Source organism: Passer domesticus, chromosome 7, assembly GCF_036417665.1.
Source record: "Passer domesticus isolate bPasDom1 chromosome 7, bPasDom1.hap1, whole genome shotgun sequence".
NCBI lineage: Eukaryota > Metazoa > Chordata > Aves > Passeriformes > Passeridae > Passer > Passer domesticus.
The window spans coordinates 40,625,715-40,642,945 of NC_087480.1; the positions used below are offsets into that span (position 1 = coordinate 40,625,715).

Here is a 17,231-nt window from a genome sequence, read left to right on the forward strand (position 1 = left end):
CACAACTGGGTGTCTTTTTCCCTAGAAGATTTGTAATGTACATTCACTTTACCTATAGCTGAGCCTGTCCAGACCTTCTGGCTCCCTGCTCAAAGCCTCTGGCAGCTTTATTGCCAGCAATTACTCTGCAACAATTGCAGGCTGGTGTTGCTGCCCAGGAGCATCAGCCAGCCACCTCAGCACTCTGTCAATCAGCTTAGCTTCGACCTCTGATACAGCATAAGCCAACTCTGAACAGCTACGACAAGAGGAGGTAACTTTCACCAGCAAGCCAGGCAGCACAAGCAGCTACAGCCAAAATGACTTTCAGCTCCTTCACTTTGATCAGAAGAATGAAACTGCCCATGCTCAGGGGAGACACTCATGAATCTAAACTAGCATTCACGACACTTATTGAAAAATTAGCAGAAATCCTGTTCCTGCAGTAGGAATTCTCTATCAACTAGAAGAAGTCTTCCCTCTTCCAAAATGTAGTTTAAAATTCAAGAATGGGTGCACTGAGTGTTCATTGGCCCAGTAAATTTTCTCTAATCATTTTCATTAGTGCCTAGTGAAGGATAAAGGGCAGAGATAAGTGTGCACTATACCCTCAGATGATTTCTCATATGTGGATCTTTCATTACCAACTGTACATTAATTAATGACTACACACAGAAACAGACACACAAAACCCAGAAACTCAACACTTCTGCTTAAGGGAGTCTACCAGCCAGGTAGTTCACAATGCCTTGAAAACAGAAATAGTTATGTTCTGATGGATTAACGTATTTCCCTTCCTGATCACCTGCCTGGAACTGCTTCACCTTCCCTTATTCCTGGTCCAAGATCCCAAACCAAGTAGCCTGGATCCTTCCAGTCACAGCCCACTCATCACCCTGGCATTGTTGCTCCTGTTCTTGATTTTAGTCCCATCAAGTCTTGTTATTTGCCTGGTTCCTTGATTTCATCACATGTGGATTACGCACTTTGATCCCAACCCATTTCCTAATATATGCAATATGTAAAAGAGTATACAAAATACCAGCAAATTATTTGAAGTGACACTTCAAATACCTGTAGCAGTAACAGTGAACCAAAGTACCTCAAATGCTCTCCAACTTCTGCAGAAAACTATCATCAAGAAAGGCAGAAGAAGAGCCAAGAACCAAACACAGGGTTCAGGAATATTATTACATCCAGTACTTTATATAGAAAGGATAGGATGTTCCTAAAAGTGCTGCAGAGTAAGCCTGAGACACAAAACCAATGCTGCAAGTATGAGAGGTAACAAACTGAAGACTGAAATGGAATGAGGGTATTAAGGAAGCAGATGAGAAAGTATAAGGTATCCCAGAATAAGGAATCAGGGGATATTGGACTGGAATATTCTGAGGGCAGCTGAGGTCAATCAACAACGACATCACACATGACAATTTGGCAGTCTTTCTGGAAGATGTTCCAAATGATTGTCATCACTATTTCAGCCATCAGTTATTTTTTTCTTCTTTGGTTTGGCACATCACCATAGGCTGGAATCTGATTTGGCTTTGAAATAAGGCAAATCACTAACAGTTATTTTCAATGGGCTGATAGAGAATATATGAAGGACAGTCAAATATTAATTCTGTACTTATTTGAGCAAACAGAGAAAAAACTACTTCTACAAAATATAGTCCCCCAATATCACAGCTGTATGATTTTAAAAAAATGGCTAACATATGCAGACAGTCTATTAAAATGCACATAATTTATTTGACTCAAAATGAAAACATATCTAACAAGTAATTCCATTCATCTGGCCCTTTTTCACCCAGCCTTAAGATATACAAATGTGTGCCTTTTCACCAGAACACAGCAGCTGGGAATGAAAAGAAAAGCATTCAAATGATCATTTTCACATCATATTCCATCGTCTTTTCACCAGCTTCTCCCCAGTCTTTCTTTGAGTCCCATTCTGTTACAAGAGAGCTGCTTTTTAGATCAATTCATATTTCCATAATCCACACTGCTGTTTCTCTCTCTCCTCCCCAGGGTGGACTAACCCCTGCATCCAGAACTATGGCTTACAACTGTCATTAAGACCTGTAACAATAACAAGATAACAAAAGAGCTGGTAGAGATGAGGTTAGCCAGTACCATATGCTGATCAAGTTCAACATTTTTAACTTAAAAGCTCTATAAAACAAAACTCCCACAATTCTGAGAACACACATACTTCATGTTGCCACCTGTCCTCAAAATTTCAAGGAAATACCAAGTTTTTGATATTGGCCTTTTATAATTTTTAAAATTTAAAAAATAAAAGTCTCAAAGATTTATTCTGTCTCTTTTGGGATGAATTAAAAGAAAAGGTTGAGAAAGCATCTTGGTATATTCACATCTTGAATGATGTAAGGGTCTTGGTGATTCTGGGTGTTCCCAGCATGTCTTCGTGGGCAGTTGTTCCACAGAATATTTATCAGGACTGAACAGATCTTTTCTGTTCACACACTGCAGTTAGCATCTACCAATACATCTCTGAATGTTTTCCTGCTGATCATCCATCAGCTGGGATTTGCATAGACAAAAAGCATTGCTGCCTTACTCACACAGTATTTTTCAATAAAAACAGTATGTTCCAAACACAAAGTGTCAGAAAATCACTTTATCTTAATCAGCTAAAGTTCCCTTACAATGCACAAAACTGCCACGTTGCCATCATCTCAGCAGGGCTAATTGCTTTCCACAAAGATTCGAGTTTGAAAATATCCCTTAACTAAATATGATGTGCAACATTTAGACAAAAACAGTACTGAAAATTAGTAATCTCATTAGATTGATTCCTCCTTTCTCATACCAATGCACCCAAATATCAATCATACTTATTAATAAACAAACAGCAAAATCACCAAACCCTTTTTAGGATTTCCTGATAAAAACAATCCCACAAAGCAAGCAGCTATCTAGTTTGCATAAACATTTGAAACATGTATTTAATGCCTCATCAGAATACAAGAACAAAGCCATCTCATGCAGAAACCTGGTGAGATGCATCCCCTAACAGCATGCCTGCAGCCTTGGAGGGAGTGTAAACAGCCTCATACCTCCTGGGCTCCTGCTGCTCTCTTAAGAGAGCACAGAGGAACACAACATCTCACTGCTGGCTTCCACACATTCCTTTGACCCAGAGAACAGATTCTAGTTTGCTTCTGGAGAATATTAAAAAAAAAAAAAAAAAAGCCAACTTGAACTACTATTTAATCTTTTAAAAATTAATATAATCTTTTTCATGGTGACCTCATCTATGTATTTGCTGCCACAATCCATTCAATTAAAGATTCCATTCTGAAAGAAACTGAGCCTTTTGTCTCCAATCAGATGCTCATTTAAGCCAGGCTTAATTTTCGGTAGTTAAAACATACATTGAAAGTCAAGTATGTGATTGGTGCTTTGTTGCAGGAAGAGCCACACATTGGTACTTCTGAGGATTTATCTTTTAAACAACTGCATATGCACCTGTACATCTTTATGTATACAAATATTTTCACATGAACCAGATAGATTTACATGCATAGTATCAGACTTTAGTGTGGGTCACTGCAGGATACAAAGCTCTCAATTCACTGGTGACATCTGCATAATGTGATATAGTAAAACAAAAATCCAGATGTTATGTAAAATAGGAGATAATAACATAAAGAGCATTACCCTAGCTTCAGAGAAAACAGCAGAGATTCCTCACATGGAATACCATATCCCTTACTCATTACTGCATTACTCATCTGCGGGGTTTGGGTGACATGGGAAAGCAGATTTTGACTGCTTGTCTTAGAAAGCAAGAGGAGATAGGATGAAATCTGCAACACAGCCAACAGTCTAATGCAGAGTCTGAACTCCTTCTTAACCCACATCTTCAGTTAATAACCTCTTGTCATATTTATTACTAAAGCAGCTTCTGGCAAGACCATCTCCTGGTATTAGCTATTTGTGTCATCTTCCTGGTGAGATGTTTTTCACCAGCAGAGAAGTTCCAGGCTGAAATTAGAAAATATGTGATTAGAAGGGCAAACAATGAGAACTATTCAATGGACACCACATACTACAGGTAGAAATCACTTCAGGTCAACAGGCGGTCACATTAAAAAGCTGCTGAATTCGTACACAGCTAAAAATAATGCCCAACACACGTGTAATTACTAAATTAATAAGAAATGTTGGACCTCACATGCCCCAAAGGTTAAGCCAGCACAGAAGCAGTGCCACCTCTTGTCCAGGCACTACCTGCTGCTGGTGCTGTCAGCACCGTGCTCTCCTCCTTCCTTGTGCTAACACCACTCTTTTCCCAGGAATGTTTCAACTCACTGAAGCTGGTGGGAGTGTCAGTGTTTTTATTTGCAGAACAGACACGAACAGAGCCATAGCGGAGACATCTGGACACATGTGACATCAACAGGGCTTTGCTACAGACTGCACTGCCATGAGCAGAGCAGCCAGTGCCAGCAGATCACAGCACTGCCAGGCAACATTAACTTCTGCAGAAATGTGTTTTCTTCAACAGGCAGCAAGTACTTCAGTTTGGAAACCAAGGTGTTGTTCTCATTTGGGCTGCTTTTCTAAAGCCCTTAAAAAATTACTTTCTTCTTAAAAACAAGTGGAAATTTTTTTTCCAGATATCATAGTATATTAATATTTTTTCTTCAGACTTGCATTTAAAAATGGGCTTGTAAGGCTGAAATTAAACTAGTTTAACCAGTCTGAATAAACAAAATAGCAGTTTCAAGATTGAAAACATACTGACCTTTTATCATGGGAAGTTTTGCATAAAGGGGATATTTGAACATTTTAAAGAAAAAAATAGCCCATTAAATGGCTACAACTCATTCATTATCCATATTTGAGTGCTGGAGGATAATCACAGAAGACCTATATATGTTCAAATGAGAAATCTCCACATTTTCTCTACAGTGCTGAAATTATTCACAACTTTTTCCACATTGTCAAACTCATTTTTAAAGCACTAATGCCAGTACAGCAGTAATGTGTAACTCTAAGATGTCTCAAACAAATTAGTTCTTCTGGCTCTTGACGCACTTTTTAATAAGTACTATCTTTGATATGGTATTGTGGCTCTTTGTACTTTGAATTCTAACCACTATGAGCTCATTTTTTCATTGACGGTTTTGAGAGTTAGTAAAAATGGAATTACTCCCACCTCAAAAAATAAAATAAAATTTAAAAAAAAAAACAACCGGAAAAAACAACCAAAACAAAACAAAAAAGCCCCACTTTTTGAAACACTCCTGGCAAAGACAAGTATTTTTCATTTCCTGTCCTGAAGCATTACTTTTTTTCCTTCCCCACTCTATGTTTTCCTCTTTCCCTTCTTATTCTGGCATCTGAGGAGTTACCAGAGAGAAAATAAGTGGTTTTCCTGCAGTCTTGGCAGATAAGGAAATCAACAATGAATCTTGCGAATTCTTTTGTAATACCAAAACCGTGCCTTAATATTTCCTTCACTTGACAGACTGCGAATAAGTAATTATGACAAATCCCTGGTCTTGTCTTCCCCCTGATCAACTCTAGTTTCAACAGATCAGATGTTTAGCAAAACATGAGTTTGGAAAGTGAATATTTAAGAAAAAATTGCACCAAAAGAATATTGACCAGCATCAAAGAAAACGGTAGGGCAGGAGAAAAACAGAAGATTAGAGATGAGTTAGCACTGGGAAGTTCAGACATACTTAGAGGAGAAATGTGAGAAAGAGGAAGAAAATGTCAAAATGGCTTAGACAAGTTTTCTTTGCATTATGAAAGCAACAAAAAGGTGACATGATAAACTGTAAAAAATTCAGGAAGAGAGGAAAATATTTTGCCCACTGTTATCACATCACTGTGCAAACAGACAGCCCTTCAATTTTAGGAAAGATGATTCTTTGGGATACATCCAAAAACTAACTCACACATTTTACATTTAAAATAGAAATGACTGAAAAACATAACAGGAAATATTCTTCTTTTCTTTTTTTTTTTTTTTTCAAACATTCTCCCCACAAACTTTCATGGAAATTCACCCTGACAGTTTTAGGGAGTTTTTGATTATTAAAGAAAATCTGGTGGATACTCAGGTCCTCCAATCCTAACCTACCCAGTTCAACATGCACACACACGTGCAGAGAAGGCTTCTGCTGATTTCACTCCATGACTTGGCTCAGGGGTTTGCTTCAGAAGCTGCTATACATTCTGTTTAAATCCAGTGGTTCTAATAGAAAAATTTCCCTTGCAAGGAGAAGGATTAAAATACCCTGTTTTCCAGGAACACAAGCAATTTACCTGAAACACCAGAGAGCCCACACGACTGAGACACAATGTGCAGGCACAGGTTTTTCAGAGCCCAAAGGCAGAGTGCTGCCTGAGGCCTCTGGTGTTTATAGATTAGGTATGTCTACTGCATCTTTGTAGGATTCCCCTCCAGTCTTTAGTGGGCTTCATCTTCTAATCATTTTTCTACACCAGCTGTTCTTTGAATAACCTTCGACTTGCTGAATAAGCTCCCATTTTTCTTCATACATAATTTCTCTTTTCTTTTTTTTTTCTTTTTTTTTTTTTAAGATCAAGTCTTTCTTGGGGAAAAGAACAAAACAAACTAGAAAAAAAAGAATTTAAATGACAATGAAGATGATCATCCTGCAGCCAGGATAATTATCAAAACTTGCTGAATGCCTAGCTGAGAACAGACAACAACACACTTTGCCTGTTTGTCACTGTTATACAGGCTGCACATTTCTGACTGATGCTATTCCCTAACCACACATCCTACTTTCTATGTTTGTATATTTATTCCTTTCATCATGAATCACCTTATAGCTGGCTTTATAGAATCTTGTACTATTGATTTAAAAAAAAAAATCAACAATATATCAACATCTGCTGTACAACAAGACTTCCAGATCATCCACTGTGGTGATACCAATGAAGAATATGTTTGCCTCAACATTAGTATAAAAACAAGACGCAAAGAAGCCATTGAGACAGAGATATTTATTAATTTTGTTGTTTTATGTATTTTCTTTTATGAAAAGAAAAATATTTCCACGCAAGAAACTCTTGTAGAAGTTGCTGAAATAATAAAATTTAGTCATTTCATTAGATTTTAATATTAATAACTTTCATAACATAGTCATGGGGCAAAAAACCCAACACACTAATTAATAGCTTGCTGTCACTACAAACAGTGAAATAATCCATCAGTCCTGTATGTATAAACTTTCCTTTGAGGATTAATTATAGATACAACATAGGATTTTCACGCTTTCAGAATCAGTAACTTTAGATCAGTCTCTTATAAGGGTCTGTGGATTTTTCCCCCCAAGCAAATAACTAGGGTATCTCTAAAATATTATTAAATAACTATCTAAAATCTTGCATTAAAAAGGATTAAAGGAATGGAATGCACACGTTCTGACATTAAGAGGACATACATGGATAGCTCTTCAAATTTTGATCTGGTGGTTTTTTATAACATCAATGTTCAGCAAAGTTTTATTGATAATTTTTTTCCACATTTTCAAGCCCAAAACAGATAAAAACCCAACATGTCCAATAGGACCACTTGATAAAATACTCCATATCAAAAATAAGGTGATACAGAGAATTAGCACGACATTCCATGCTCTGCTACTGCTATTGCGTATTCCTGTCACAGAGGCAATCTAATCACCAAGCCACCAGTTGGGTGAAGGCTTCCACCCTGCTATCATTAGCATCTGCCTCTCCACAGTTGAATAGAAGAGCTTTTTTATTATTATTCTAACATAAAAAAAAAGTTCAATCTCATGTTTCCAACCTGGTCTCCAAAGTCCTCCGGGAACTTCCACAGTACCACTGGATCTGTAAATAATTGACAGACAGCATTAATCAGAGGCAAAGGAACAGAGTATTACAGTCAGAGTACATTAATATTAAAGAGAGGGTCAGCTTAGCGTCAAGCTTTGAGGCAAGTACAAAAATATATCTAAAAACTAAGGAAGATACTGGATTATTAAAAAGACTTATTTCATATTTATGAAAGTATGTTTATTGTTTTACATATGGCAGCAGGTTATAATGTACTGAACTCTTTTCATATTCAATTCTTCATTCTTTAAGCACATTTAATTTTCACTTTTTAATTCAATTAAGAAAGAGATAGAAAACCCTTTTAATGCCAGGAAAAAAAGAACGAAAATTATAAGGGGGAAAAAAGGCCTTTATGAAAGAACAGAAAAACATCCTTTGTGGTTTTAAAGATAGTACCAATGTAACCAGCATTCTCAAGGAAGAGCTAGCATGGTTCAGTATTTTCTGTTCAGACCCATTTAAAACCAGCATTTCGCTACCTAGAAGTTTTCATCAACCACTTGTAAACGGCTAATTATAAAAAAAAATAATTTAGGCTACATATTAGTCTCCACTTAATATTGTTTTGAAAGCTTCTATCACAAGGATAGGAACAATATAACCTCTCAACAAAAACACAAATTATCACCATCCTGCCTCCCCTCAAAGCTGTTAATCTCCTTTGATACAAACCCTTCCTGAGGTGCTACTGTTACATGGCCACAAACACCCACCAAGCCTCACAGGCTTCTAAACAACAGGTTAGCAGCAGTGCTTGTGCACCTGCTCAGAGTGAAATTATCCACGTCCCTGCAAGGGAGACCCAGGGCAGTGCCAGAGCCCGGGCCAGCAGCAGAGCTCTCTAATTCCTGCCCGTGCCCCAGCTGAGGTCAGGCACCTCACACCACTGACCACGCAGCCAGCAGCAGCTCGGGGTGCCCAAGGGCAGGAAAAAGGAGAAACACAATAGTAAGTGCCAGGACACTGTCTGATGGGAGCTGCCACCTCTTGTCTGCCTCAGGAGCTGCTAGATCCCTGTTCTCCAAGGAGCCAATGTCTGGGAAACTCTTCAGATTTCCACTTCAGGCTCTAATACCATCACTGCATGGTAACTCAGGTATGTCCTTCTCATTGCTAGGTTTGACATCAGAACCACAGGGCTTTCCACTTTTGGCAAAGTATGGAGGTTACTACTCTTCTTTGGGTTACATATACATTTGCTGGTGCCAACTGGAGATTTAATGAGAAGGGAAATGCCACTGCTGGTGATGTCATTCCCAACTGCTGATCTCAAATCCTGCTGTTCAGCACAGAGGTGTCGTACATGTACATTTGCTGCTGGCCCAGCCACCAGGAGCTGGAGACCAAAGTCAGCATTCCTCCTTCACCCCAGGCCAGATCTTAAGCCAAGAGTAAAACATACATTTCAAACATGTTACAGAATTCAACTTGCCAATCAACTCAATGCAATTAGACCTGATTTGTATCCAAGTCAAATCTAAGTGCGATTTTCAATAAAAACTGAGGCACTTGACTCTGCTTGTTGGACAAGCTTGTTTTTTCTCCTAAGAACATCCAGGAAGGGTTTTGCAGCTATTATTTAATAAAATATGTGTATTTTGCACAGTGAATCTTCCTCCGTTACTATGGGGAGCAAGAACTTCTTAAGGCAGATACAAAACAAGACATAATATGCTAAGTTTATAAGAATATGAGAGCAAATAAATACAGATACTTACAACAAAGAACTTTTTGTCCTGATCTATTTTGTGCATATTTAAATTGCAAACAAATCTCTATAATGATCAGGTACAAGAGCAGTTTGACTATCCTGTAAAGGAAATTTTACTTTTATTCCAAATTAGTATCATGAAAAGGCAAGCAATTACATATCAACAATGATCCCTGACAAATCCAAAGAGCAGCAAGTACGGTTAACATATCAAATAGTCAATGTTAAGTAATTCATAAATTACTTGCTCAAAAGCACTGAAAACTTGCAGAATCCAAAAAATACTTCAACTAAGCTTGTAAATCTAATGCCATATGTCCACAAACATTTCAAGCATAAATTTCTCTTTGAAAGAGCAATCCCTCTGCACTCCCACTACCAGGTACTTGTTGGTGAAGCTGCAGCACTGTCTGTCTCCTGCTGGTGCAGACTGTCACAGCTACACAGAGCCAGATGAGGGAACTGGCCGAGATCAAACCAACTGTCTGAAATTTTCCAAGGCAGCATTAACTAGATCAGTTCCCCAAAACCATTGGGTTTGCACAGAAAAAAAAGGAAGAAAAACTGGGGAATAGGGAGTTGTGGTGAGAAAAAAGCAGGACTGCTTCATGCGGCAGCACTCCAGCATCAAGCATTTGCTACAGCTCGTGCAATACAAGCTGGTTAGCAGCTGCCTCTAGTTCCGTTTCTTATCACCCATTTCTTGTTCACAACTTCCCAAGTCTTGCAGTACCATTTATAGCTGCTGCTATTGCAAAACCCAACGCTATGGCCTGCGAGGAGGTGAGGGGACCGCTCTGCAGTGAGGCTGGGCTGCCGGAGCATCGCCAGCCAGGAGCTCAGCAACATCGCCTCTTCCCTTCCCAGCAGCCAAGCCAGGCAGATGATTTTGGCAGATGTGAAGTACAGTTACATGAGGAACATTTAGTATAGTGAATGCTTTAGTAACACAGTAACAAAATCACTGAGGTTTCTAAGTCGGATAGAAATGTAATTTTTGTTCACTCTCCTTAGTGCAAATGTAACTGCCAGGCTTCAAAATAGGAAGCAGATCGCAATAGCAAAACCTCTGGGTGTTATTTTAAAAGGTCACAGTCATCAGCAAAGTACAATCTCACAATTAAGCAAATCTTTGGGCTTGGGGTCCAAACATGGGTAAAATTTACACATCAGTGAGGTGCCAACAGAGCTAACAGCATTTCACAGGGCCACACTATCTACACAAAACAAGACCAACAGCTCCAATAAGTTCTTTTGGTGTCCTGATATCACAACAGACAAAAAACCCCTAAAACTTGAATCATACTAAGGCTGTCTCATACTACTCCATCCTCACTTGAAATGGTAAGAACAAATCTAAAGTAAATTCCAGTTCACTCAACTACAGGTATAACAACACTTACTTTCCTATCATAAAAGGGTATTTATATCATCAGAGGATAATTAAATGCATGTGATCTAAACAGGAAGAACAATGCTTTTAATACACTTTCATGAAAACAAAAAAGAGCCAACATTAAAAAAAAAAATTCCTAACTCAATCCAAGACAAGCATTCGGTGCTACACTCAGCAAAAATTACATGCCTTCAAGACTTGTCCAACTGCTTTGAGCTGGGTTTTGCAGCTGTTATTACTGGCTTTTAACTGGTTATTTTAGTAGGTACTTGCCATACATTTATTAAGTAAGAAAATCTGATGTGACTTGTGCTTCAAAAAGGAAAGTTATTACATTCTTTTTATGCCTTTACTCTCTGAAACCAAACCCTAACACCTATAAAAAGCCTCAGGATTTTATGATAATTATCCAAGTGTGAGATTGGAGTTTTTTTCAAAAGATTATGTTGGTTTCTGCTTTTGGAGCTAGGCTCAGGAAGCATCTGACACATCTTTGGGACAACTTCTCAAAAGGGCTGCAGAGGAAGAAACAAAAGGGTACTGATTTAGAAATAAAAAGAGAAAGTATAATCCGATTCTGCAACTGTATGCACTCTATCTTCAGGTTTACAAAGACTGAATTTTCTTTTCCCTGAGGATTACTTTCCTGATACTCTGTCTGATCTGGCAATGTTAGGTCAATTTTATGCTGATTTTATGGGTGAGAGGATGAGAACCGCTCAGAAATATCTGTTCTTAGTCAGCTGAGGAACTACTGAATTTCTCCTCATCCACTTTTTCTAACTGACGCTTCAGAACAAATGATTTGCACCAATTCTAAGTAAATGTAATAGTAAAAGGAAATTGTCAAGTGCATACAAAATAGTTTGTGTGGTATGTGTATAAATGTGTACATACTGTTGCATGTGTAAATGGATGTTTTCATGTACAAACATCACTTTTTCTATGCCTACCACATCCAGGACAAATCTCAGCACCTCGCAGTAACACTTGAAAATTCCTTTGCTAAATATCCTGCAGCATTGGAAAGGACATCTCCCTTGGTATGAGCCAGATGAGAGACAATCGTGGAAAGGTTTGCTGAGGTACCAAAAGAGTGCAGTATAGTTAAAAAGAGAAAAGCAAGTCACATACAATGCTTAAAAAAATAGTATTCAAGATGTAATCTAGAACTGCTCTGGAAGATAAATGCAGGCAACTATGACACCCACTAAGACAAGAGGAAAATATATGCAGATACTCAAGGTAATTTCTCTCCCAAAAATCTATTCCTGTAGAGACAAGGTCATAAAGCATGTCATCTGTATTTTCAGGAAAACAACTTCTAACACAGTTTAACTTCTGTAACAAATTGAAGAAAATACAAAGGTACTGTTTCTCATGACAGAGTGGATTAGAGAAGCAGTACATTCTAAACTATGAAAAATAAAGAGAATGCTTTCTGGCCTGTAACTGTCCCAAAAACTGACAAGTTAAATGCACTCTAAAAAGACTTCTTATAATCATCATGCTTGCAGATTATAAATGCCGCACAAAAATACAATAGGATAAGGTAATTAGCACACATTCAATTTGGTAATGGAACAGAAATTACAAGCACATGCTGAGAAACATCATCTTGGGAAATTCTTTTGAATAGCAACAGAGAATATTTCAGACAGAAAAACACAGCTAAGGTAAAATGAAACAGATTAATTTAGTTCAATATTCTGGAGAGAGGAGGAATCTCCATCCCTGTTGCCTGTACTGAGCAGAATGGACAAAAAGACGGCCAAGCAGAGTTGGCCATGCTTGGGACAGAGGAATGGACTAGATAACTGCTCAGTATTTCTCCAGTTATATTTTCTCTGATGCTGTACAGATTTTCACTGGAAAAAAGCTGTCAGTACAGAGGGGAAAGAAGAGACTGGGGCCAGGATTTAAGGGGGTGGGAAAGAAATATAATGAGGAAAAGGAAGGTAGCAAAGCAAAACTTATTGCAGACTGTTCCTCTTTCTTGTCTGGAACAAAGAAGTGTCACATTTTTTTTCCTTATGTGAACATGAGAATGTAATTAATAAATCTGAAATTATCGATCATTATCTCAGGAAACAGCTTTACAAACACACATTTAAGCAATAAGCAGAATGGATTTTGTTAGACTAAGTAGTTTTCAGCAATAAAAAATCAGTTCTCTAAGTTTATGATACTGCTATTGTTCAAAAACAAAGGTCTCTTACATACTTAAAATAATTTTCCAGAAACACTCAACAGTAATTCTAGTGAGGCTTTTGTATCGATATAGTATTTAATACTCAACCAAATCACTACAACAGTGATTCAGAAAGAAAATAAGAGATGAACTATAACGTGCAACCCAAGGATTTTTACAGATGAAATCATCTGATGAAAAAAGCAGCATTCACATAAAAAAAACCTTCTTGCAAAAAAAAGACTTCTGTATAGAATATTAAAATTCGCCTGTTCACAGTTTCATACACAAAGTGCCAAAAATGGAGTAGAATGGGAGGCCCTGCTGCCAGAAGGGGCAGCAGCTCCCTGGTTGGGGATCAAAGTGCAGCACCAGCCAGGAGCAGGAAGAAGAAGAGCAGGATGCCATGGGAAAGGGGAGAAGAAGGGAATTACTTTATTTTCCAAGCATCAGTAATTAAAAGAAAGAACAAGAGAAAAATACATTGATGCAATGTGATTTTAAAGAACTAAAACTAAGGAACAGTCACTAACTTCTCAGGCAACTCAAACCTAATTTAAACTAATTAAAACTAATATGCAAATTAAGGTGCCACTACAGAAAATACCTTAAAGTACACTTTTATACAAATCATGTAGCAAAAGAAAACGTATTTACAAAGCTGTATCAAATCTTAACAATCCAGCACCCTCAGATCTTTTACTCACAAGTGAGCCTTCCTAAACTGTCTCCACAATTTCAAACAGTTTCTACTTCAACAAAGAGCAAAGGAACAAGACAAAAATGTCAATGTCATCGACAACATTGACAAGTTACAGAAAAGTATCAACAAGTTCCAGTAATTATATTTGCCAGCTTTTCCTGCTATATATTAATACACGGAGATCCTTCAGGGTCTCTAGGTGGAACTTGCCTTTCAAAATAAGTCACAGCATGGCCACAGCACAGCAACCCTGTCCCCTCTCCCTCACCGATACCAGCAGCCTCTGCCTTATCTTCAACTGATTGTAAAGCTTATGCCTCATTTTGAAAAATTATTTAGGCATTGAAGGTACCCATCTCACACTGGCACCAAAGGTGATATCTCGAGTGTGTGACTTTTGACATTTTTCCTTCCAATTTTTCTTATAGAAAGTAAAGTGTGAACTAAATGACAACAGAGTCAACAAACCCACACTAAATACTGACCTTCGGGAAATAGAAAATGGAAAATAAAATTTTACTAGCCTCAGTTACAATCACTGTAGCTGTTATCTGTATGTCTTCTGAATTGCACATTTGCCAATCAAATGTGATTTATCAGGTTCAGAAACATAATTACAAAGACCTTACTAGCAAGATGAAAACATCTTCCTTCCATGAGGAATCTTTTCCTAAGGAACTGTTTTTAACTGTAGTAATAACACCTGCAATTGAAGTAATTTCTGTAGGACATATGCTTGAAAAATGCTCCCAGGCACAAGTAGCACAAGTTACTCATGGACTTAGCAATTGGCTCAGAATTTAATTATATCTTCCTATAAACACATAATACTTAGCAAATGATTTCAAGATCCCAGGTCTCACACCATGTTTGTGGAAATCCAGAATTTTGTTTCTAATACACGTGGAAAAAAAAGGTGCAATCACGTATATAGGAGTCACTCAGCCCTTAACAAAAACCACAGACACACCACGATGTTCTCTACTCCCTACAAAAACCACTTGCATTTGAAGTCAGTGGGTCCAGCTCAGTCAGCCCCATCCCACCACTGTAACTCCACAGCTTTTAAGTGCTGGCCATTGCTGCCCCAGTGAGGCATTCACAGCTCACCATGCAGACTGAAGTGTGACAATCTGACACGTCTACATCGCACTGCAAAGCCACACACAAGATCTGCTGATTGTACAGTTTATCATAGAATTATTTTCAAATACTTCTACTTTTAAACTTATGTGACAAAGCTTCCTCAAGGTTTTCAGAAAGGTGAGAACAGTGTGCAAATACTGACCTCCCAAATAATCACATGCAAGGTTCAGCAAAGTACATTGTAGACAAGCAGGACTTTGACAGGTTTTGGACCCAAAAATTCCTCTAGTTTTTCAGACTTCCCTGTCTCTAAGGCACTTGAACTAGGAAATAAGTACTTCTTCCCCTTTTACAGGCAGAGAGATGGTTAAAACTTCTAGCCACAACTTGACATCTTCAGAGCTGCAGGTCAATCCCTTTTTGCCCAAGAATTTGTCTCACTGAAGGACAGAGCACTAAGTCATTTCAGCTCACTAGGACAGAAAGAAAGGGTCCTTTTGGCTGCAATGCTGTTAGCCACGCTTCAGACTAAAACCTTAATCAGGGTGAGAGTTCATTGCACAGACAGTGCACAGATAAAATGAGTATGTTCAGCCTTTATTTGGTCTCTTCACGAGATAAGCAGGGTTTTCTTTTACCTGGTAAGCCTTTAGAATGACCTTGTAAAGTACAGCAACAACTGTATACCTTTAGAAGCTGTGTTAGTCTTAATTTTTCTACTTCTAAGTTGTAATCACGAATGAATTACGAGAACAAGGATCTAAGAACTAAGGCAGCAGAAGAAGAAGCAAGTGGGCATCACATATGTGTCCGGTCATTGCTAATGTTTAAGGAGGGTTTACAAAAAAAACCAAACAACTTATGCTGTCCCTGGGTCTCTTGTTCAAAGAAATTTAAAGAATGAAAAAGTCACACACCACACTCCCTTGCAAACAGACATTATGCAGGGGTTTCTTCATTTTAAATGAAGATATAGGACTTAAAGATCTTGAAAACTATTGTGGGCTACATTAAATTATCCTGCATTAGGAAATATGCAATATTGATTTTAAGAAAGATCTAGAAAAGTTTCAAGTATGTTATTACCAAGCAATATGTACTAAATAAATTAGGAAGAAGCAAAACTCCTGCCCTGCCAAGCACTCTAGGGCTGGACCATCACTTGCTCTGCCATGTCAGTGATGTCTGACCAGAGAGAAGCATTTCATCTCACAGACTACGCTGTTATATTTGCTTTGTGGAACCCACACACACTGCAGAGAGAAAAATAAAAAAGCTTTTGGCACATGACAAAAACTACATCTGATTACATTTTAGGAATACCTGAATTACTGCCTCCTGATTTACTCCAAGAAAAACAAATTTGGTGTCAGCTTGGACATGAAACCAGGGATACATGTGATCCTGTAAAGGAAACTGATTGATTGCAGAAAACACAGAATGATATCTAAGCCATTTTTGACTGACATTTTCCAAAAATAATACAAAAATAAATCTTACATTAGAGTTAGCATGCCTAAAAAAATAAATTAAAGCAATAAAAAATTAAATCAAAAGCTTAATCCTTCTGCATGTTGTTTTTTCTAAGCAGAGGTTAGTCCAGTCTTTAGCTACTTGAAGACAAAATGACTGTTGCAGGAGAACTCCCTTGAACTCCCGCCTGGCCAAAGATGATATAATTTGACTATCTATTTGAATAATATGACTATCTATTTACCTCACTTCTTGCCTGAACAGTGCAGCAACATTCCTTCCACTTTCCGCTGGTGAGGACCACATCCTGGGCACAGCCCAACTGGTACTTGACGGCACGACTTTCCACTAAATTATACCCCTTGCCTTAAATACTGACTAGCACAAGCAGTAAAATGTGATTACTCAATAATTAACAGGTAAGTAACTACCCATTACAACAACTACCCATCAACAACTTACAGGGAGAACTTACCTAAAGGCCAGAGCAATAGTGGAATACATAACATCTTCTAAGAGCAATCCCACTGCCACTGTCTCTACAACCAAGGGCAGCTACAGGGAGAAGGGGTTAGCTTCTCTCTTCATTGTTCTATTCTAGATTATTTATGACATTTCATTTAACTAATACAGTTACTACTGTATCATATATTCACCCCATGTCTGTAATTATGCTGTGAAACTAGACTACAAACTGAAATGATATTCTGCTTATGCAAGAGAAAGAATGAACATAATAGCACATTGTAAAAGCATAGATTCAAATTCTTTATTTTTTTTCATTCTCCAATTACAAATAGCATTAAATTCAAACCTT

The 17,231-nt window shown here is 37.9% G+C and overlaps 1 protein-coding gene across 6 annotated transcripts in view; it reads right to left on the bottom strand.

Moving 5' to 3' along the window:
* DENND1B (DENN domain containing 1B) overlaps positions 1 to 17,231 on the bottom strand; it is a 151,215-nt gene that overhangs the window by 103,193 nt on the left and 30,791 nt on the right. For 3 of the 6 annotated variants that reach the window (XM_064427927.1, XM_064427930.1, XM_064427928.1), the window contains exon 3: positions 7,802 to 7,845. In XM_064427927.1, coding sequence (XP_064283997.1) covers positions 7,802 to 7,845 — 44 coding nt within the window. Of the gene's footprint in view, positions 1 to 7,801; positions 7,846 to 9,572; positions 9,665 to 10,968; positions 11,074 to 17,231 lie in introns of those variants that run through there. The other 3 variants (XM_064427931.1, XM_064427926.1, XM_064427929.1) reach the window with 3 other exon arrangements.